Raw genomic sequence first — 25,567 nt, 5'->3', positions numbered from 1 at the left:
TTGTATCCCCTACAACTACAGAATGATTACTGCCAGGTTTTGGGAAAATCTGGTCAAGTATTTTCTTAAAAAGATGGATAATTCTATCTCCTGGGTCTCATTCAACCTGTCACCCCCATGGTGCCAAAACAGGCTACCACTACCACTACCCTACAGCAATTATGCATACAAAGTACAGAGATTTTTCAGCATAAAGCATATAATAAACAGTGAAGTGATCATACACACTGGATTGCCTAACAAAGCAGTAAATCCTTTGCTATACTCAAATGTTTAATTTCTTTAGAAAACAAGGTTTAAATTTCTAAATTAATCAATTCTTGTACAAAAGGTTTTACTGCACATTTAAAAATGATTGAATAAAGAACTAAAATGACAAATTCATGTTACAAAACCATGTTTCATAAACTGACAAACTCATGTATAGGCCTGTGTGAGCATGAATAGAGTGAAATGCTATGTTCAGAATATTACTTGGTAGCTACAACAGGAATGATTGTGAGACTTTTCACTCACAATTGAATAGTATTGTGTGTGAGTGCACAGTGCGTTGTTCCATTGGCCAGAACTACGGCCAATCCTGCGAAAACTTCAAATAATGATTAAAGTACCTTAATGGCTTGTTTTTGAAGATTGACACATTTTCACTGTGTTATAATTGTGTGAAAAGTTTCAGAAATTGTCTGGAGGTCTCCCTTCATGCCAATATGAAATTTGATCGAATTATACAGCACATGGTTCAAAGAAAATTGATTACAAATGAGAAAAGGACTAGACTTCAACTAAAAAAAAATGCACTTACATTCAGTTTGGTTGGCACAGATGACAGATGCATCATTGCCATGGTTACAACGGTCATCCACAGATCCCCAAGTACCATGGTAACAGTCATTCAGCTCTCTCTCATTACCCTCACATCGTACATCATCCAGGGCAATGACTCCTAATCCAGCGCCATAGTGCGCCCCTCTTGGTGCATTAGTGGCCCCTATGTAACCCAGCTGGCGACAAACCACATTAGCATCCTTGGTGTCCCAGCCAAGGTCACAAATGGTGGACCAGTTGCCATTGAGTATAACCTCAACCCGACCCTCATTGGGACTTCCTCCATCTACCAGTCGTACCATGTGATCTGTAAAGGCCAGATATTCAGACACTCAAGTTACTTCAAATTACTGTTGTGTGTTATCATCCTGTCCCCTCTAGTAAGAGGCAGAACACTCTGTCCCATAAATAGGACATAGAATGGAGATCCCGTGTGTGAAAGAGCCACAAGTCATGCACATAGAAAATCCCGCTTCATTCATTCATTGCAAAGAGCAGGCTGCATAACCCGGTGAAGTGGTCCTGCCTCACATCTGCAATGTAATTGGACCTCATGGAGGACCAGCTAATGCAGCTAAATATGGGCTATCCATCCATTTCTCAGATGGAAATGAAATAAACGAACTTCTTGGGCTTGTGTAACTCTGCATGGGAAATTCCATTCTAAACCTCTGCAAATGTACCAAAGCTACAATGTATGCTTGCTTGATTTCATCAAGATACACACACTCTCTCAGTAAGCAAACACCATAGCAAGCAGATCAAGTTGAATGATAGATTTGATGACATCATTAACTTTGTAGAATGCCTACATGTGTATGAGGAATGAGGCAAAGAGAGGATATTGGGTTTGCCAAATGTCATATCATATTTTCCCCCTTATCCTTACTAAAAGATAGTGACTTACTCTCTATATCACACTTAAGGCTGGCATCTTCATAATGGTCACAGTTATGCATCCGCCATCCAGGGTGTGGGCACATGTCCAGTGAGGCTTCTTGACCATCACAGTTGAGGTCATCAAGCATGATAGTCCCGTCCCCTGGTCCAAAAGCTGACACTCCTAAGGCCTCAAGTGCCCCTGTAAAGCCCAGCTGCTTGCATACCACAGTGGCCTCATTGATATCCCATGAGTCGTCACAGATAGTGCCCCAAGCACCCAGGTAGTTGATTTCTACTCGCCCTTCATGGTATGTGCTGCCCCCAACCAGACGCACTTTGTATTGATCTACAAGTGAAAGTCCAAAGAAGTAAGAGATGATATGATATTGTATCTTAAATTTCACAGGAAATTCTAAGTGTACTGTCACAAAGAAAAAACATATATACATGATTGTATCTCCCACTGATACGCAAACACAAAAGTGAATTGAAAACATCACTTGCTAATCCTTCAAAAACATTTCTTTTCTTAAATGTTATCTAGATATCACTCACTTAAGTATAAAAAAAAAAAAAACCTGACATGACTGTAATGTGCAGGAAATTTTCTGTAATAAGTTTGATTTCTTATTACCTAGAGAAAAAAGAAACTAGAAATGTCGCTTTGGCGACTGGTATGCCTCCGCCATAATGCATGATTTTCCCAATAGGTCTAGATAGTACATGTGGACACTGTGTGATTACATTTTCACAAAATTGGCAAAATATTGGAATGACAAGTTTGTCACAAATGTGTTGAATGTTCACCTTCCTTGACGTAGGTCTAATTGGATGAATAGGAGAGCATGTATCTAGGGATTTAAGGACTTTAACTTGACTTTGAACCATTCATACATTTAGGCATTGAGTAATTTTCAAGGTACAGGTGTGGAGAAAAAGTGCAATTTCTGAATTGAATAGTAAATTGTTACCATTTTCATCTGGCCCTTGACCCTAAAATTCATGAGATAATTACTTTCAGGTAGAACATGCATAATATGTACTAAGTTTCACGGTAACTTGAGCCACTTCCGAGATATGGAGGAAAAAGTTAGTTCAGCACTTTCAATTGATCTTTGACCTTTTGACCTTTGAGGCAAAAAGAGAAAAAAAAACTTTCCACAGAATTTCTATTAGGTTACACACGCATACACTAAGTGTAAAAAAATAACCCTGCTGGCATTGCATAAATATGAGGGTAATAGTAAAATTTTGAAGTCTTGCACTTGACCTTTACCCCTGACCTTTGACCCCATGAACCCTACATTCTCTAGATAATCACTTCCAGTCAGTACATGTATATACTATGTTCCATGAAGATACCTTGAACAATTTTCCAACGTACAGAGAAAAAAAAGAAGTTTTAATATTTCTACTTGACCTTTTGACCTTTGACCCTTGACCTCATGACCCAAACTTTCACCAGAGAATCTTAATTGGGTAATACATGTATACACTAAGTTCCAAGAAAATATCTTCAGGCATTCAACAGATATGGTGGAAATAGTGAAATTTTATGTATTTGATCCTGACCTTTTGACCTTGACCTTTGACCTCATGACCCAAACTTTCACCAGAGAATCTCAATTGGGTAATACATGTATACACTAAGTTTCAAGAAAATATCTTCAGGCATTCAATAGATATGGTAGAAATAGTGAAATTTTATGTATTTGACCCTGACCTTTTGACCTTTGACCTTTGACCTCATGACCCAAACTTTCACCAGAGAATCTTAATTGGGTAATACATGTATACACTAAGTTTCAAGAAATTATCTTCAGGCATTCAATAGATATGGTGGAAATAGTGAAATTTTATGTATTTGACCTTGACCTTTTGACCTTTGACCTTGAGCATGTGCACCCAAAAGTTGATAGGCACAACTTCACCCCCTAATACACATACATGCCAAGTTTCATTAGAATACCTCAACAGGTTTCGATAGTTACCTTGTCCACAAAATTCATTACGGACGGACGGAAGGACGGACGGACGGACGGACGGACGGAAGGACGGACGGACGGACGGACGGACGGACGGACAACCCGAAAACATAATGCCTCCGGCACCACTTCGTGGCGGAGGCATAAAAACAAGATAAAATTTTGCAAAGGCTACCTGTTTTGAGAGGAACTAATTTCAATGAGGAAATGCTTCAAATGAAATCAAGCGAGTCACAATCCAAAGATCAAGCTCTACAGCACAAACTCAACTCATGTGGGTGGGGGGCCGAGAGGGAAGGTAGGCAATCTACATGGTAAGACAAAAAAGTCAAGGTACACGTACAATAGATTCACCCACATTTGCAATTTTCAGACAGAATGTAAACAAGAAGCGCTTAGAGTTTTTGAACTCTTTACACACATGGAGCCAGCAACTTATTGTTCAGTGAACAAGCAATCAGTCCTTGAGAAACTAGCCTCACAAAAAAAAAGAATCATGTCATTATCACAGATGTTATAATTCAAGATGATATCTATTTGGGTAAAAAGAGAAGAATATCCACAAATAATAAACTTGACATATTTTGTACATACATGTAGTATGTAAGATAATCAGGTCATATTTCAATTACAGCATATAATCTTAATGGAAGTAATTATGAAATTGCGTGTCTGAAAGCAAATTACATGCAAAGAGATTATGAGTAAAAGCCAATTTTTACGATTGATCATGTCACAACAAGCTTACTGTATATTGTGCATATTGTGATATGATGGTATTTGCTTCATGTGCAACTATGCATGATGTTAAGAGTTGCTGTGGCACATAGCTGTATGATGTTCACTTGCATGCATACACTTTTGCCAAATTCACTGCTGGACAAATGTTACGATTCAAATATTACTAACAGGATGATCTCTGAAGGATGTTAGTGTAATTGTTTATTTTATTTATTTATTATTGTTTATACAGAGGACTTCTGCGAATGAAATAAACAATGGTATATGACAACAATATATCACAAAAGAAAAAGTCTGATGTTTCTTCTGCCCTATGAAATACTTGATAATGGAAGATAGAAATATCATAAAATGACGTAGTGCCAAATAACAGTTCTGGGTCATAAGCTTTGCAATGCCTCCAAATTAAAATAGTTTTGCCAAAGTTTGGTGGACATCTGATGATAAGTATCATAAGATTGTAAGTAGCTCATGTGCACATTTTAGAAAATGGCCTTTCTTTTTTTCTCAGTTGGTTTAGAACTTCTCTAATTTCAATGAGACATAATGCAGAAGGTTACCCGATGTAATTATTTATGGAATTCATGTTCAAGCAAATAATAGATTTGCGGATAGACCAGGTGACCACAGAAGCCTCTCAGTCAACAATCGAGGAAGCATCCATTTCATACAACATATGTATTGTATGTGGTAACATACTATTTCTATCATTATTGTCAAATACTAGGCTTTAAAGAACACTTTGTTGCTGTCAGGTGGATATGCGTGCAAGCACTTTTAAGCATCACAATTAATCATGACACTAAAGATGCTCGTCTCAATGAATTAAAACCAACATGCCAGTTATGACAAATAACCTTCTTTTTTTTTTTCCTGCTCATGTGCAAAGTCAAACTACGAAATGGCTCACCACTATAAAATACAAAAGAAGGGAAATATAATGGGCCCGACCCAAACTTGTCACTACCCTACCCTAAATATGTACAATATGTACAGTATGCCCATCGTTGTCAATATCATGGATTAATGTTTGTTCTTCACTTTTTATAGTACCTTCTTCTTATTCTTCTTCTTCTGGTTAAGTCTGCTTCCTTCAATTAGCTGAAGATTCCTTCAGACTGTACTCATGTGTTTATTTTGCAATTCACCTCCATTCGAGTGTTATTTACATTATAATACAGTTTATTTACAATAATATACGGTATACATACTTACAGCACATGCACAGAATGCACATATGCATTTGAAGGACAAAGACTAGCCACTGCTATCTACTGTCAGTCAATTACAGAAGGCTCACACAGATGGCGCTATGACAATTTCTGAGGACAGACAATTACATTTTTAATAGCTCCTTATTGTTACTGGAAAGAATGAATGTTAAAGGGACTGTACAGTACTGGTTGATGTGCGGATTCATGCTTTGAACATTCGTAAGTGAGATAATGAGAAACCTCAAATGAAATATGAAAGAGCATGCAATTTTAAGAAGGATTCAACATTTATTTGATGAAAATTGGTTTTCAAATGGTTGAGATATCAAAAGAAGTGATAATAATAAAAGGCGATAGGCCACGCCTTTTATTAGGATCTCTTTGTTTCACCTTGTTTTTAGATGTCTCAGCCATTTCAAAACCGATTTCCATCAAATAAACTTTTGATACCCCTTAGAATTGCATGCTCTTTGACATCTCATAGAGTGGTTTCTGAATATCTCGCAAAACGTTAAAAGCTAAATCCTCACCTCAACCAGAACTGTACACACCCTTTAATGTGATTCAGTACTTGAGGATGGTATCTACATGCCATATTGGTAGTAATTGCTTTTGGAGTCAGAAGGGAGTGTGAAATGTATGTACTTGGCCATTAGGGACCCCATCCCTTGGTATAATAAATGCTTTCTGCACAAGTTTTGGTATAAATTATAAATTTAAAAAATAAGAAGATCTCAACCCCCCCCCCCCAAAAAAAAAGAAAACTTTGTCTTCTAACCATCTCTGTTTTAATAATCAGATTCATCAACTGTTTTTCAGCTCCACATACCACTGGTGTAGCAGGACACACCCACATCTTCATTGTGCTTGCAGTTATGATGTCGCCATCCACCATGGTTGCAGGAAACCAGTGATGCCTCCTGCCCAGTACATTGTACATCATCAAGCCATATGTTTCCAGTGCCAGCTCCAAAGTGTGCCCTCTGGAAGAACTCAACTGCACCAACATAGCCCAGCTGACGACATACAACTTGGGCTTCATTCATGCCAAAATCATCATCACAGACTGTGCCCCATGACGTCGAGTAGTAGATCTCAACACGCCCCTCAGCCTCCAGTGCGCCACCAACAAGACGGAGGTCATAGTGATCTGACGATTAAACGAAAGAGAGATTAACTAGAGTTACATGAGTGCCATTCTCATTGAAAAAAATTCCAAAATTTGGGTCAGATTAGGGTTGCGTCTTTTTGATTTTGTGTTCTCACTATATAAAGAAAATGTACAAACTTTCTTGCCAAGAGCTGACCTATACATGTTATGAATGATATGTTTACTTGTCTCCATCACAAGGCCAATTCAATATACAAAGGGTGGTGCATTGTTAGATATCAAATTTCACTTTTTTTTTTGCCATGGATCACAGTTCTCACTGCAAAACGTCATGTTGGGGGTTTTTTTGCAAAAAAAAAAAAAATGAAGCAAATATTGTGATTTGAATTGTATCCAAAATCTTGTGAAATAACATGTTCTGTTCTTGCTGTACTAATTTTGAAATTTGGGTCACAATCCTGACTGTGACCTGAATTAATGCGTTACTGTAAGTGCATTGAGATTGGTGCAATTTTGAATTATACGCCTATCGGCGACACAACATTTGCTCCTGTGACAATTGCTCCATTCTTATTTTATCCAAGGACTTAGGGTTAGGGTTGTGATTAGGATTTAGGTTTAGTTTGAAGTGAGGATTAGGATTAGGGTTAGGGTTATGTTTGTTGGTAGAATTTATGTTTTACTTAGTATAGCATGCAGATATTTCATGGGAACAACTGTCGCAGGAGCAAATGTCATGGAACCAGATAACTGTTACAAAAACCTAAATCAATTACTCTTGTCTATCATAATGCATAGCCATAAGTATACTTACATACAGTACACATACCATTTACTACAGTATGTAAATACAATGTACTGGAAGTTTTCACTGTTACTTGCAATTGTCTGTTATTTGGTAACCAGCTCAAACCAACAGGGCTTTTTGTGCACCATACAAAGGAATACATAAGGTGTCATCACTTTGGGCCCCCCCCCCCCCCCCACACACTTTTTTTTAACCTGGAAGTATGGACGTGGCACTAAAAAGAAATAGATAGTGATCTTGAAGTGTGAGTGCAGCAAGGTTATGTTTTTGCACTGAAGACCCTTTTTTTTTTTTTCGTTGCTTGTCAGCTGAAGAAACCGGAAAGTGGAAGGAGAGAGATGAGCTGAAGACCTTTTTTTTTTTTTGCTTGTTAGCTCATGAAACGCGGAAGTGGCTCCCCCCCCCCCCCCCCCCCCCCACTTTTGAAAATGCTCTGCCGGCCCTGATCATACTGTGTGTATGACTCTACAGAATAACTCTGCAGGTACTGTTTGAATGCAATCATGGCATACCATAATTTTTTGTGCTCGGCAGGGTAAGATGAGTTTTGCATGTTTTCGATTCCGCAGAATCAAGACATTCAACTACAAAAATATATAGCGAGCAAAAATATTTGTGTGCTGTTATTTTCCCGCTAGTTTCTAGTTGCGAAAAATGTGTGAAAAGTTCAGCACAGTGAAAATGTCCACTTTTACCGGACAAGGGTGTACATCACAATTTGAGTGGCTTCAAAAGATAACTGTACACAGATGACTTAAAAGGGGTGTAGTGCATTTTGTGTATGGTATGTACTACAGCAAGGAGACTTGTGCTGTGTGTGAGTCATTAATCCTAATTGATCGTGTTCCATTTGAAGGGCTAACCTATTGTAAGGTGCTAACCCAATCTTTTGTGTCCACCCCTGCAGTTACTACAACAGTCCTTTCAACATCATACCCGCACAGACCACATGAAGGGAACCTCATTATATGGAAATTCTAATCATTTATTCATGAACTGGTGTCGACTTGTGAAAGCAGACTGTTTGGAGAGGTCTCCATATTGAGCACCCGTGCCTACCTGACATTGATATACATGCACAAGACTTCAGTCAATTTCACTTTCAACCTCTGGTGGCAATTAATTTCGATCACATGTGATACATCTGCAGCTGGTCAACCATATGGCTACACAGATATTTCCAGTATTGTAGCCACTGCAAACTACAGAACCAAGGCACACTATATTCATACGAGACTATGTACTAGTATATAATGCTGTAGCTTGGAAAAGCACTATCAAACTGATTCAGTATATTTAATGCAAAAATTGATTTTTTTTTTCTTTTTTTAGCATTTCTTGAAAGCATGCAATTTTTTTACTGCAGGCCATATGTTCCAGTAATTAATGTCCTGATTGCACAGAATTATGCAAAATGCAGTCAACCAGCCCAGCATAAAGAAGAAAAAAAAAAAAACCCACTTTTTATAGTAGTAGTGGCCTACTCATAACTCAGCACTCACAATGAATTTCATCACTATTAGCACAAATTAAGTGCAAAGGCAACTCCTATTTTAATGAAGTCCTCAGGACTGGCAGCTTTATGTCATATCAAAATTTCATTAGGCCAAGTAAAAAAAGAAAGTAGTTTCTCGTCCAGGTTTTTTGAGCAAGGCGATGAGGGAGGTCCTTACTATTTGATATCTTACTATTTTTTCAAGGATCGTCAAAATGAAAGTAATATGTGTTTATCGTCCGGTAAATTCTGAGAAAGGTAACGAGAGAGGGCTTTACAATTTTCTATATTCAATTTATGAAATGAAATATCACTCTGGTAGCTGTGTTATGAGTTATGCCCTGCACAAGTGTACGTCTTGCCTGCACTCTGTGCATTTTCAAACAAATAGATATATGTGCCATAGGACCTACTTGAAATGAAACTTCATGCATGCTGAATTATACATTTGCTTTTTCTTTCCACTACAGATGACAAGGGAAAATGACCATCTTAATACTGGTATTTAGTGTTGTAATGGCTTTTCTGATACCAGTGTACTTGCAATTCTGATGTATTGCGCTATTAATTGAAACAGGTATAAAACATGTCTTTCAACAAATGTACGACTGAAATAAATTCCATGATATTCAAAACACTGCTTCTTTTATTGGTGTTTGTGACTTTTTGTGTCCACACAGCTGGTATGTATATCTGCAGTTCTTCACAGTACAATTGTAGCACATTCAACTGGAAACTGGCTTGTACAATTGCAGATGGATGTCAAAATGATACTGATATGGCATTCTAGCATTAAACGTTTAAAGATGTTTCTTCATGTTCTAAAAAGACATTTGATAATCACTCATTATTTGGATGATGAATGATTGTATAGTACACACTACAGATGATACCACTCACGACTGTCCGTGAATTTACATCGTGAAGAAAAGTATCCCGCAGAAATACGAGACAAACCAGAATCCGTGGAAAAGTTATTTATTTTGTACATACACCCATTTAATAATTTTACATTAGCTGGAAAAGCGCATTCATTTTCTCTTCAAAATATAATGTATCGCCGTGACAGACCAGGGGATGGGGACCCTGGACAGCTACAAAACACGCACACTTTGCCGATATACGGTGCGGCACGGCCACTGCACGCACCAGGGAGGTGTGGACCTCCCTGCTGGCACCGTTCCTTCCGACACTGCACACACATGCACATAGTCACAATGACATGAAAATGTATACAAACTCGATACCGTACAATCCTCACAAGCATTTGTACAGTACAATTCATCCGCTTAAAATATCAGAAACGGGGAAAAATACGAACAACGCGCGAAATATGCGTGGAATATCAGCGATTGTTCGCAAAAATGTTGCCGCTATCGCGTTCACGACGTACCGAGTGCGCTGTACATCACAGCCCAGTAGGCCGGTGTGGTAGGAAGTAATGTCCGTCCGGAAAAAGACTCCGGGGGACCTTATTTCCGGGTTCGAATTTAGGAAATAGTATCCTAGGACCAAATATCCGTTTCGCAAGGACCTAATCGCCGCCGAGGGGGATCGAATCGCCGGGTTTGTACGAAGAAGCCTATTCGGGGGACCAAATCGCCGCTGAGGGGGTCGAATGGGCGGATTTATACGCAAATTCGGGGGGACCAAATCGCCGCCGAGAAAGGACTTGGTCGGTGGGTTTAGAAGAACAAGCCTACTATTATACTGTAGTATTCGCTAACGTCAAAGTGCAAGGGACTTAAATCAGCAGGTCAGAAGGATGATTTGCCGCTGAGGTGTTGTTATTTGATTTGTTTAGTGGATTCAAGAAATAATAATACAACTGTTCCATAATAGTCCCTTCATGGTGGGGTTATTGACAAATGTGATTCCTAGCAGTAGGCTACTTTAGAGTTAATGTTGGGAATTGGGCTCTTTTGGCATAGGGTTAGGTACGCTTAATAACAACCCCCCCCCCCCCCCCACAAACTAGTATGATTCTCAGTGCAAGACCAATTATTGGCATAAAAAAGGGAAATCATCACCTTTTCTCCATACATGCAATCTATCAGCTGTTTCTCGACAGAAATGACAAATCCAATAACACTAATAACATCCTGCACTAATTACAAGAAGGTAATACCAGGGGCCGCAGAAAAGAAGTTGATGCTATTCAATCCTTTGTCGAAATTATCTCACAATATAGGCCTGTTATCATATTGTCTTATATTCTATAGTATACAATGTTATATTTACCTCATTCTCTGTTGCCTGAGAAATTGAAGTGTACATACTATGTTTTCGTCGAAAGACGAAATGAACTTTGAATGACATACAAATTATGGGCAAAATATGCAAAGAAGGAGCTGCCATGTAGGGACCTACTTCTAAGGGCAGTATAAATATCATATTGTCCATGAATGTTTTCACTATTTTTATTAATTTTTTTTGCACTTCATCGTATAGGGAACAGACTGATTATCAGGTGTAGAAGTCAACGAAGTAGGAAATTTCCCTTCTCTGCATGCTCCTGATCATATATACGGTATGATATCTTTTACCGCATAATCTGGACGAATCAGATCATGAACAAAGGATTATTCAATTCAATTTGATTCAATTCATTTATTTTCATTCTTCTTTTTCCAACAAACATAAAACAGAATAAATCAGGAATTACATCATGAACATAAACATTCGCCTCTGCAAGAGATAAAATGATACAGTTTAACATATATTGGCAAAAATGCAAAGTTATGTTTTAGTTAAGAAAACAAATTGAGAGGTCCACTAACAAGCTTGTATACTGTTAACCACTCAAAGAATCTTATGAATTACTTATTTACAAATACTTATCACAAATATAATTTACGACAGGACGGAACAAAACAGGAGAAACACAAGACGTCTTGACAGAATAGATGGAAAGAACGGAAGGAAAAAAAAAAGAAAAAAAAGAATGCCTATACACGCTGAACAAGGGAAATGGAACAGGGAATTGGGGTGCTTCAGAGCTCACAGCTCACAGCTGTGGAAGTATCATTATAGCTAAATCATTGCGAAATAATGAATTTAGTGACTGACTGATTGATGGTGTATTGAACCCTGAGGTTGATGAGACCTAGCTAATAAAGAAAAAAGATATCAGAGAGGATTTAACAGAAAGAATTTCAACTTGCACTTAAAATAATACAAAGATGAATATATATATATTTTTTTTTTGCTTCACAGCTTAATGAATTCCAAAATCTGGGGCCGGTGTAAATAGTATTCTGAGCCAATAAAGTTCTCAGGAGGGGTAAATGAAACTCATCGATTGTCTAGTGGGATATTTATGAAAAAACTGGTTCCGTGGGAACATTGAATTGAAAATATTGGGAAGTGCATTTGTGTTGTAATTAAACACAAAACTTGCCAAGATGAAAAAATAAAGGTACAAATCTTTGATTTTCAAAATCTTATATTTAGTGAATAATGGATCTGAATAAGAACGTGGCGGGATGCCACAAATAATACGAAGTGCTCGTTTTTGTTTTTGTTTTTCTTTTGTAACAGTAGTATATCTAGTATAGTTTGATGGGCACTACCCCATGCTAGGAGTCCGTAATCAAGATAAGGTAAAATTAGAGAAAATACAACCGCAACAAACAGGGTAATTTGATATGAAACTTGAGTCTATCAATGATATCAATATTAGTCGAAATTATGCGGCCTCCACGAAAGTTTATCGTCCATCGTGATACGTGCAGAGTCATCAGAAATAACCTATGCGCAAAGCTTCTGGAATTGCTAAAAAGCATATTACTCGGTTTTCTGGAGATTAAGTGATAATTCAGTAGCTCTTATCCACTGAAACACTTTTTCTTCAATTCGGAATTAACGATTCGAACGAGAGTATCTGGATTTTGGCGAGAAAAGAAAATATTTGAGTCATCAGCAAAGAGTATAAATGAGAGTATGTCACATGATCTGCAAAAGCCATTCATGTAAATAACAAAAAGTAAAGGTCCTCTAACAAGCTACCCTGTGGGACGCCACAATGAAGATAGACTTGAGTTGTTCTCGTTCAGAGTTATGTATTGTTTTCGATTTTGTAGGTAATTCCTGAATCACTACAAGGCCTTCCCCCGTATTCAATAATAAGACAATATTTTGTGAAGTAAAATGTCATGATTAATTGTATCGAAGGCCTTGGAGAAGTTCAGGAAGATACCAATAAGATGAGAATGATTATAAATAGTATGCGCGGTGTGTGGTCAATAAACTTCAAATGGACATGAACGGTGCTGTGTTTCTGACGAAACCCAAATTGAGAATTGGTTAAGAAAATTCATTGTTCTTGTAAATATTATGAACCTAAGATTATTACCCTACAATCACTATTTCTTAAATATACGTACATTGAAGGTCAGAGCTGCCAGTACTACTGAAAAATGACTTCAAGTTTAACAATCATAGGCTATTTCGTAAAGATAGGTTTTGAGTTTTTGTTTGAAATTGTCTATTGGCATCTGACTTCTAAGTGGGTCTGGCAGAGAATTCCATAGAGTAGGTGCAGCAAAAGAAAAAACCCTGTCCCCATAAGACTTCGTTCGAATGGTAGGTACAACAAGCAAGTTTCGAGCAGAGGATCGGAGACATCTAGTAGGCTTATATGGGGTTATGAGTTCTGTAATGTAGTGCGGGGCTGTTCCGTGTAGTGCCTTGAAAGTAATGAGGAGGATCTTGTATTGAATACGATATCTTATAGGAAGCCAGTGCAGATCTTAAAGGATTATGTGTTCACGTTTGGCAAGTGTAACAAGGCGGGCAGCGGAAGGTTGTATTAGCACATGAGAAACGGCACAAGGTTTATTCACCCCAACGCTTTATGGTACCATACCCAAGAAATAGCTCGAGCAAATCTTCGCTGACAAATAAAACGAAATTTAAGGTCCATAAAACGGGAATTTCACAAGCAGATATTGTACTCAAAAGTAATATGTAAATGCCTTCATTAAGTCTTCATCAAATTACCATTCAAAAGCATTACGGATTTTCTGAAAGACACAAAGAAACTGTATAAAGCTGTTATTGCTTTAACTTTTACCAAAATACCTCACTCATGGTGATCAGACTGAGCTTGAAAATTGTTTTAATCAGAATTTTGTTGGTAGAATCCTGGCAATTCAACAGTCTTTCCAAACTTCCATCGTACAGTCAGATGACATTGTCTGTGAGGCCAAGTAAGAATTGAGTGAGTAATACAGTATGTCACTATAGATGGTATAGAACATTAACTTATTAATCAAGAACTCACCAAACAAGTCACGTGAACTAAATACAATCCCAACAGACAGTGGCGTATCGGTGTGGGGGGCAAGGGAGGCACTTGCCCCGGGCGCCACTTCTTCGGGGCGCCAAAAAACGAAAAAAAAACAAACAAACAAACAAACAAACAAAACAAAAACGAAGAAGAAGAAGAAGAAGAAGAAGAAGAAGAAGAAAAAAAAAAAAAAAAAAAAACCCTCGACCCGACCGGGGGGGGGGGGGGGGGCAGTCAAATCAAATAAGATAAAAACAAAACATGATGATGACGCGGACAAAATGACAATGTATATTGTGTTCACACATGTCATTTTATATTTAACAGGCAAAATGTTTCACGTAGCAGCGGCTGCAATTTCTTTTATTCTGAAGAGATCGCCGATTGGATCAAAGGAGGGCGCCAACTGTTTCGAACATGGGGGGGGGGGAGGGGCAAAAAAACAAAACAAAATAAGAACAAAACGTAATGATGACGCAGAAATATACAAATTTCGGCTCACTCGCTCGTACTAATTCAGAGGATTTTTTCAAGTCCTCTGTTTGTTGGTATAAATCGTTATCTATAACGCCGTCACTATTATTATTTTGACTAGAATTGTAAGATTTAATAAGCAAAAATGACAAGAATTCCATGTTTTGTAAGCTGGAAAACAAAAATTTTCGGCTCGCTCGCCTAATATCTGTCATAAAAAAATATAAGAACAAAACGTGATGATGACGCGGAAATAGGGCCTATGCATATTTCAGCTCACTCGCGCGTACTAAGATGGAGTATTTTTTCAAGTCCTCAGTTTATTGGTATAAATCGTTATCTATAAGGCCGTCACTATATCTTGATTAGAATAAGCCAGTTCGTAATTACCTCATTTACACATTGGTACAAATGACCTTTCTTTTTTCTCTGCTGGTTAGGCACTTCACTCGTTTTCAAAGGGGGCATAATGCATAAGCGTGCCCGACGTAACAATTTATGGAATTCATGTTTTGTATTTGAATGCAATAACAGCCTATTTCCTTATAGCGATGATTGCGAAATAACAGTCTTGTTGTCAGGTGGATGTGCTGGCAAGCCTCATTTATATAAGGATCACATGAATAATTATTGCATCACGGATGCTTATCTCAATGAATTTACAAACCAAAATGCCTGTTGGTAAAAATGACCTTTTTCTGCTCATGCGCAGAGTGTAGTTACGAACTGGTCTATTGTAAGATTAAATAAGCTGAAATGACAAGAATTCCATGTTTTATAAGCTGAAATACAAACATTTTCGGCTCGCTCGTTGCGTTCAATCGCCAAAATTTATTACATTTAAATCACCCTCAAAAGACCTCAAAAGCATATGATATGAAAAAGCATAAAGTCTCTATCGGGATGGGGTTTAGTTTGAACACTTTTTCAGAAATTAGGGGCGCAGATTTTCGCGCTTGCCCAGGGCGCCGTTTTCCCTATTATAGATACGCCACTGACAACTGATTTGGTTAAGAATTGTAGCACAGTTTTGGTATTATACCCGTTATTATAAGAATCACAAACATGCCAGCCTGAGATAAGGTGTATTCCTACAGGATTGTAAAAGAGTTGCTATTTATCAAAATTTAAGAAATAACAATAGGTTTGGAGTTTCTCTGAGACTACCGTCTAATCTCACTTTTATTCTTTTTGAGTAAACTGCTTGAAAGTTGTTGTTTTCTCAGAATTGACAACTATCTGCAAGATTGGTTTTCTTTTATCCATTTAGATCTGCAATTTATAGCCTGGTCGAATGATGTGGAAACACTGTTAGTCAATTTAACATACATTATTGTGCTCAGAGAATTGGATTATGGGAATATCACTGTTGTTATCATGCTTGATATGAGCTCAGCTCGTGGCACAGTAAATCACGCTATGCAGACTCAAACGTTGAAATATTTGGGTATCGAGGAAACCGTCCTTGATTAGTCCCATTTCTCTGAACAATCCCATTGGTACGTCAGAATCACATTTGTTATTTTACCCCTGGTCATAAAGCTACTGCACAAGTTTGGCAATGTTTGATGATTATACCAAAGCCAGGAAAGGGTATTGTTGGAAGCCCGCTATCTTTTTACTTGTGCACAATAAATCAGTGAAGTGTATTTCGCTAACATTGTAGTAGTTATCATTGTTATGCAGATGATATAAAACCCTTTGTGTCTTAAAACCTATACTACGTTTACCGTGTCATCCGCCAATGCAAAACTGTCTTGAAGAATGTTTCCCAGACCTGAAAATCTAGTTTGCATCCAGTGACCTTAAGCTGACTAATGGTAAAGCTTAATTGTTCTTATTTACTATAGATTCAAATGACATGCTAAGTAAGTATGTTCACATTGCTAGCAATTTTACATCATTCCATCAAAAACAGTCCGTTATAGGTGTTATAGGGGTCCAGGAAATGTCTTTTCCAAATCATATTATTCAAGTTCAGCGGAGTATTAGATATCATGCAGTTGCATAATTTAAGTTTCATAAAAAAAGATATTTTCTAAATCTGCAAATTGAATGCTTTTTTTTTCCTTTTTATATTTTCTCATTTGGATTTTTTTTTTCGAATTTGCTGCTATGTAATCTCCACAGGGAGATGTTATAAAACTTCAACAATACCAAAATTATTCCTCCCGCCTGTCACAAAAAATGTTTGATAACATATCACCAATCTTCCGTTCTTTACGTTGAAAAAAAAAATCATTTTCAAGATTCTGTTATTAGTACATCATTCAGTTCACTCTCTTTCCCCGCATACTTGCAAGTCTCTGTACGATTCCCAAATACACATTGAAGCGGAGACGAAGCCTATACGTTCTTCATGTGAGATGCACTGTCCATTCTAATACCAAGAATTCGGGCAAGAAATTAACATGGATGGGGATCGCTCTCTCTCTCTCTCTCTCTCTCTCTCGGTCATAGGATCATGCAAACTGTAACATATTCCACTGTGCCAACTTCCATCTACAGGAACATTCAAATCTAAACTAGGGACTTGTACGTGTTGAGGATTACATATAACTGCAATCCATGATATATATATTAAAAAAAAAAAATCTTGTCAGGGATTATGTTTCCTTCTTTTTTTGTCATTTACTTCCCTGTTGTCATGTTTTGTACATGTAGGCCTAGGTAATGTGTGTATATTTTTCTTTCTTCCTTCCTTTTCAAAGCGCCTTTGGCACCAACATTGAATATGTGCGCCATACAGAATACAAGGAGTGACTGTAGGTGTATTATCATTATTATTTTTTCCAAAATGAATTTCACGAAAGTCGTACCCATGGTGGCATTCAGAATGCAGACGTAGAACTTGTGAAACGTTGCATGGTAATGGGGATGGGGTTAACTTTGAACCCCCCCCCCCCCCACCACCACCACCACCACCACCACAGTGTAAGCACCACTAAATAAAACAGAAACATACTCAAGTGATACAACGTGTACATACCAATAATAGGGCGATTTTCTTGCCCAGCAAAAATAGGAATGTGTGGGACTGAGTGTTATGTAAAACGCAGCGACTTAGTCACCACGTAAGTCTGGAATCAAACACTAATATTCGGATATGAAGTGTAATTTTGTTATCCAAATCACATCAGAACTTCCACTCAACTATTGATAGATACGGTCATTGTACCAAACAGACACCACTTGAAATGTAGATTTAAAATGATTAAATTTCCGACCCAGTGTCCTGTACTGTCGCAGTACACATCGGCCACTGGCGCTATCGCTGCTGGCAGAGTTACTGTGTGTGGGAGTAGGGACACTATTTCCGTCAGTGTTGAAAAGACCTAGGACCATATCGCCGGTTGAAATCAGGATATCACATCCTGAGACATTAAATCCTGAAACCTGACACTGAGATTTGGTCCCCCGGAGTGTTTCTCCAGGGGGGACATAATCGCCTACTACACCGGTGTGGTAGGAAGTAATGTCCGTCCGGAAAAAGACTCCGGGGGACCTTATTTCCGGGTTCGAATTTAGGAAATAGTATCGTAGGACCAAATATCCGTTTCGCAAGGACCTAATCGCCGCCGAGGGGGATCGAATCGCCGGGTTTGTACGAAGAAGCCTATTCGGGGGACCAAATCGCCGCTGAGGGGGTCGAATGGGCGGATTTATACGCAAATTCGGGGGGACCAAATCGCCGCCGAGAAAGGACTTGGTCGGTGGGTTTAGAAGAACAAGCCTACTATTATACTGTAGTATTCGCTAACGTCAAAGTGCAAGGGACTTAAATCAGCAGGTCAGAAGGATGATTTGCCGCTGAGGTGTTGTTATTTGATTTGTTTAGTGGATTCAAGAAATAATAATACAACTGTTCCATAATAGTCCCTTCATGGTGGGGTTATTGACAAATGTGATTCCTAGCAGTAGGCTACTTTAGAGTTAATGTTGGGAATTGGGCTCTTTTGGCATAGGGTTAGGTACGCTTAATAACAACCCCCCCCCCCCCCCCACAAACTAGTATGATTCTCAGTGCAAGACCAATTATTGGCATAAAAAAGGGAAATCATCACCTTTTCTCCATACATGCAATCTATCAGCTGTTTCTCGACAGAAATGACAAATCCAATAACACTAATAACATCCTGCACTAATTACAAGAAGGTAATACCAGGGGCCGCAGAAAAGAAGTTGATGCTATTCAATCCTTTGTCGAAATTATCTCACAATATAGGCCTGTTATCATATTGTCTTATATTCTATAGTATACAATGTTATATTTACCTCATTCTCTGTTGCCTGAGAAATTGAAATGTACATACTATGTTTTCGTCGAAAGACGAAATGAACTTTGAATGACATACAAATTATGGGCAAAATATGCAAAGAAGGAGCTGCCATGTAGGGACCTACTTCTAAGGGCAGTATAAATATCATATTGTCCATGAATGTTTTCACTATTTTTATTAATTTTTTTGCACTTCATCGTATAGGGAACAGACTGATTATCAGGTGTAGAAGTCAACGAAGTAGGAAATTTCCCTTCTCTGCATGCTCCTGATCATATATACGGTATGATATCTTTTACCGCATAATCTGGACGAATCAGATCATGAACAAAGGATTATTCAATTCAATTTGATTCAATTCATTTATTTTCATTCTTCTTTTTCCAACAAACATAAAACAGAATAAATCAGGAATTACATCATGAACATAAACATTCGCCTCTGCAAGAGATAAAATGATACAGTTTAACATATACTGGCAAAAATGCAAAGTTATGTTTTAGTTAAGAAAACAAATTGAGAGGTCCACTAACAAGCTTGTATACTGTTAACCACTCAAAGAATCTTATGAATTACTTATTTACAAATACTTATCACAAATATAATTTACGACAGGACGGAACAAAACAGGAGAAAGACAAGACGTCTTGACAGAATAGATGGAAAGAACGGAAGGAAAAAAAAAGAAAAAAAAAGAATGCCTATACACGCTGAAAAAGGGAAATGGAACAGGGAATTGGGGTGCTTCAGAGCTCACAGCTCACAGCTGTGGAAGTATCATTATAGCTAAATCATTGCGAAATAATGAATTTAGTGACTGACTGATTGATGGTGTATTGAACCCTGAGGTTGATGAGACCTAGCTAATAAAGTAAAAAGATATCAGAGAGGATTTAACAGAAAGAATTTCAACTTGCACTTAAAATAATACAAAGATGAATATATATATATTTTTTTGCTTCACAGCTTAATGAATTCCAAAATCTGGGGCCGGTGTAAATAGTATTCTGAGCCAATAAAGTTCTCAGGAGGGGTAAATGAAACTCATCGATTGTCTAGTGGGATATTTATGAAAAAACTGGTTCCGTGGGAACATTGAATTGAAAATATTGGGAAGTGCATTTGTGTTGTAATTAAACACAAAACTTGCCAAGATGAAAAAATAAAGGTACAAATCTTTGATTTTCAAAATCTTATATTTAGTGAATAATGGATCTGAATAAGAACGTGGCGGGATGCCACAAATAATACGAAGTGCTCGTTTTTGTTTTTGTTTTTCTTTTGTAACAGTAGTATATCTAGTATAGTTTGATGGGCACTACCCCATGCTAGGAGTCCGTAATCAAGATAAGGTAAAATTAGAGAAAATACAACCGCAACAAACAGGGTAATTTGATATGAAACTTGAGTCTATCAATGATATCAATATTAGTCGAAATTATGCGGCCTCCACGAAAGTTTATCGTCCATCGTGATACGTGCAGAGTCATCAGAAATAACCTATGCGCAAAGCTTCTGGAATTGCTAAAAAGCATATTACTCGGTTTTCTGGAGATTAAGTGATAATTCAGTAGCTCTTATCCACTGAAACACTTTTTCTTCAATTCGGAATTAACGATTCGAAGGAGAGTATCTGGATTTTGGCGAGAAAAGAAAATATTTGAGTCATCAGCAAAGAGTATAAATGAGAGTATGTCACATGATCTGCAAAAGCCATTCATGTAAATAACAAAAAGTAAAGGTCCTCTAACAAGCTACCCTGTGGGACGCCACAATGAAGATAGACTTGAGTTGTTCTCGTTCAGAGTTATGTATTGTTTTCGATTTTGTAGGTAATTCCTGAATCACTACAAGGCCTTCCCCCGTATTCAATAATAAGACAATATTTTGTGAAGTAAAATGTCATGATTAATTGTATCGAAGGCCTTGGAGAAGTTCAGGAAGATACCAATAAGATGAGAATGATTATAAGTAGTATGCGCGGTGTGTGGTCAATAAACTTCAAATGGACATGAACGGTGCTGTGTTTCTGACGAAACCCAAATTGAGAATTGGTTAAGAAAATTCATTGTTCTTGTAAATATTATGAACCTAAGATTATTACCCTACAATCACTATTTCTTAAATATACGTACATTGAAGGTCAGAGCTGCCAGTACTACTGAAAAATGACTTCAAGTTTAACAATCATAGGCTATTTCGTAAAGATAGGTTTTGAGTTTTTGTTTGAAATTGTCTATTGGCATCTGACTTCTAAGTGGGTCTGGCAGAGAATTCCATAGAGTAGGTGCAGCAAAAGAAAAAACCCTGTCCCCATAAGACTTCGTTCGAATGGTAGGTACAACAAGCAAGTTTCGAGCAGAGGATCGGAGACATCTAGTAGGCTTATATGGGGTTATGAGTTCTGTAATGTAGTGCGGGGCTGTTCCGTGTAGTGCCTTGAAAGTAATGAGGAGGATCTTGTATTGAATACGATATCTTATAGGAAGCCAGTGCAGATCTTAAAGGATTATGTGTTCACGTTTGGCAAGTGTAACAGGGCGGGCAGCGGAAGGTTGTATTAGCACATGAGAAACGGCACAAGGTTTATTCACCCCAACGCTTTATGGTACCATACCCAAGAAATAGCTCGAGCAAATCTTCGCTGACAAAACGAAATTTAAGGTCCATAAAACGGGAATTTCACAAGCAGATATTGTACTCAAAAGTAATATGTAAATGCCTTCATTAAGTCTTCATCAAATTACCATTCAAAAGCATTACGGATTTTCTGAAAGACACAAAGAAACTGTATAAAGCTGTTATTGCTTTAACTTTTACCAAAATACCTCACTCATGGTGATCAGACTGAGCTTGAAAATTGTTTTAATCAGAATTTTGTTGGTAGAATCCTGGCAATTCAACAGTCTTTCCAAACTTCCATCGTACAGTCAGATGACATTGTCTGTGAGGCCAAGTAAGAATTGAGTGAGTTACAGTATGTCACTATAGATGGTATAGAACATTAACTTATTAATCAAGAACTCACCAAACAAATCACGTGAACTAAATACAATCCCAACAGACAGTGGCGTATCGGTGTGGGGGGCAAGGGAGGCACTTGCCCCGGGCGCCACTTCTTCGGGGCGCCAAAAAACGAAAAAAACAAACAAACAAACAAACAAACAAAACAAAAACGAAGAAGAAGAAGAAGAAGAAGAAGAAGAAGAAGAAGAAAAAAAAAAACCCTCGACCCGACCGGGGGGGGGGGGGCAGTCAAATCAAATAAGATAAAAACAAAACATGATGATGACGCGGACAAAATGACAATGTATATTGTGTTCACACATGTCATTTTATATTTAACAGGCAAAATGTTTCACGTAGCAGCGGCTGCAATTTCTTTTATTCTGAAGAGATCGCCGATTGGATCAAAGGAGGGCGCCAACTGTTTCGAACATGGGGGGGGGGGGAGGGGCAAAAAAACAAAACAAAATAAGAACAAAACGTAATGATGACGCAGAAATATACAAATTTCGGCTCACTCGCTCGTACTAATTCAGAGGATTTTTTCAAGTCCTCTGTTTGTTGGTATAAATCGTTATCTATAACGCCGTCACTATTATTATTTTGACTAGAATTGTAAGATTTAAGGCCAAGTAAAAAAAGAAACCAGTTTTTCGTCCTCGCGCGCATCGATTTTGGCCGCCGCATCGATTTTTTTACTATTTACTATTTTCAAAATGGCGCTGAAAATACCAAGAAATTCATAATTCTCGTCCCAGCCCGCTCCCCGCCCGCATCGATTTTCAGTTGCCGCATCGACTTTTTTGATATTTACTATTTTTTCGGCCGCCGAAAAAAAAAAGAAAGATCGACAATTCACCTACCAATCGTGACGTCTCATTTCTAATTTTTACGCCTTGCGTCCTCTACTTAGCTGTAGACTGTAGTACAGCTGTAGCTTCTGTGTGTAGTGCGTATGTAATAACGCATGCATTTCACACTGCGAGCTCGGCCGATTGGCAAGAAGGAATGACCCACAAAGCAGTCGAACTGCACTGTAGTTGGATGGGCGGCGCGGCGGGCCGGTGTAGTAGGCGATTATGTCCCCCCTGGAGAAACACTCCGGGGGACCAAATCTCAGTGTCAGGTTTCAGGATTTAATGTCTCAGGATGTGATATCCTGATTTCAACCGGCGATATGGTCCTAGGTCTTTTCAACACTGACGGAAATAGTGTCCCTACTCCCACACACAGTAACTCTGCCAGCAGCGATAGCGCCAGTGGCCGATGTGTACTGCGACAGTACAGGACACTGGGTCGAAATTTAATCATTTTAAATCTACATTTCAAGTGGTGTCTGTTTGGTACAATGACCGTATCTATCAATAGTTGAGTGGAAGTTCTGATGTGATTTGGATAACAAAATTACACTTCATATCCGAATATTAGTGTTTGATTCCAGACTTACGTGGTGACTAAGTCGCTGCGTTTTACATAACACTCAGTCCCACACATTCCTATTTTTGCTGGGCAAGAAAATCGCCCTATTATTGGTATGTACACGTTGTATCACTTGAGTATGTTTCTGTTTTATTTAGTGGTGCTTACACTGTGGTGGTGGTGGTGGTGGTGGTGGGGGGGGGGGGGGGGGTTCAAAGTTAACCCCATCCCCATTACCATGCAACGTTTCACAAGTTCTACGTCTGCATTCTGAATGCCACCATGGGTACGACTTTCGTGAAATTCATTTTGGAAAAAATAATAATGATAATACACCTACAGTCACTCCTTGTATTCTGTATGGCGCACATATTCAATGTTGGTGCCAAAGGCGCTTTGAAAAGGAAGGAAGAAAGAAAAATATACACACAGTACCTAGGCCTACATGTACAAAACATGACAACAGGGAAGTAAATGACAAAAAAAGAAGGAAACATAATCCCTGACAAGATTTTTTTTTTTTAATATATATATCATGGATTGCAGTTATATGTAATCCTCAACACGTACAAGTCCCTAGTTTAGATTTGAATGTTCCTGTAGATGGAAGTTGGCACAGTGGAATATGTTACAGTTTGCATGATCCTATGACCGAGAGAGAGATGGAGAGAGAGAGAGAGAGAGAGCGATCCCCATCCATGTTAATTTCTTGCCCGAATTCTTGGTATTAGAATGGACAGTGCATCTCACATGAAGAACGTATAGGCTTCGTCTCCGCTTCAATGTGTATTTGGGAATCGTACAGAGACTTGCAAGTATGCGGGGAAAGAGAGTGAACTGAATGATGTACTAATAACAGAATCTTGAAAATGATTTTTTTTTTTCAACGTAAAGAACGGAAGATTGGTGATATGTTATCAAACCTTTTTTGTGACAGGCGGGAGGAATAATTTTGGTATTGTTGAAGTTTTATAACATCTCCCTGTGGAGATTACATAGCAGCAAATTCGAAAAAAAAAATCCAAATGAGAAAATATAAAAAGGAAAAAAAAAAGCATTCATTTTGCAGATTTAGAAAATATCTTTTTTTATGAAACTTAAATTATGCAACTGCATGATATCTAATACTCCGCTGAACTTGAATAATATGATTTAGAAAAGACATTTCCTGGACCCCTATAACACCTATAACGGACTGTTTTTGATGGAATGATGTAAAATTGCTAGCAATGTGAACATACTTACTTAGCATGTCATTTGAATCTATAGTAAATAAGAACAATTAAGCTTTACCATTAGTCAGCTTAAGGTCACTGGATGCAAACTAGATTTTCAGGTCTGGGAAACATTCTTCAAGACAGTTTTGCATTGGCGGATGACACGGTAAACGTAGTATAGGTTTTAAGACACAAAGGGTTTTATATCATCTGCATAACAATGATAACTACTACAATGTTAGCGAAATACACTTCACTGATTTATTGTGCACAAGTAAAAAGATAGCGGGCTTCCAACAATACCCTTTCCTGGCTTTGGTATAATCATCAAACATTGCCAAACTTGTGCAGTAGCTTTATGACCCGGGGTAAAATAACAAATGTGATTCTGACGTACCAATGGGATTGTTCAGAGAAATGGGACTAATCAAGGACGGTTTCCTCGATACCCAAATATTTCAACGTTTGAGTCTGCATAGCGTGATTTACTGTGCCACGAGCTGAGCTCATATCAAGCATGATAACAACAGTGATATTCCCATAATCCAATTCTCTGAGCACAATAATGTATGTTAAATTGACTAACAGTGTTTCCACATCATTCGACCAGGCTATAAATTGCAGATCTAAATGGATAAAAGAAAACCAATCTTGCAGATAGTTGTCAATTCTGAGAAAACAACAACTTTCAAGCAGTTTACTCAAAAAGAATAAAAGTGAGATTAGACGGTAGTCTCAGAGAAACTCCAAACCTATTGTTATTTCTTAAATTTTGATAAATAGCAACTCTTTTACAATCCTGTAGGAATACACCTTATCT

At 38.0% G+C, this 25,567-nt stretch overlaps 1 protein-coding gene across 1 annotated transcript in view; it reads right to left on the bottom strand.

The window, feature by feature from the left end:
- LOC140233157 (scavenger receptor cysteine-rich domain-containing protein DMBT1-like) overlaps positions 1-25,567 on the bottom strand; it is a 38,076-nt gene that overhangs the window by 6,213 nt on the left and 6,296 nt on the right. The window contains exons 2-4 of the mRNA XM_072313274.1: positions 6,477-6,797; positions 1,733-2,053; positions 803-1,132 (exon numbers count right to left, since the gene is read on the bottom strand). Coding sequence (XP_072169375.1) covers positions 803-1,132; positions 1,733-2,053; positions 6,477-6,797 — 972 coding nt within the window. The remainder of the gene's footprint in view (positions 1-802; positions 1,133-1,732; positions 2,054-6,476; positions 6,798-25,567) is intronic.

Source organism: Diadema setosum, chromosome 9 (assembly GCF_964275005.1).
Source record: "Diadema setosum chromosome 9, eeDiaSeto1, whole genome shotgun sequence".
Lineage (NCBI taxonomy): Eukaryota > Metazoa > Echinodermata > Echinoidea > Diadematoida > Diadematidae > Diadema > Diadema setosum.
This window is presented reverse-complemented; position numbering and strand designations above follow the sequence as displayed.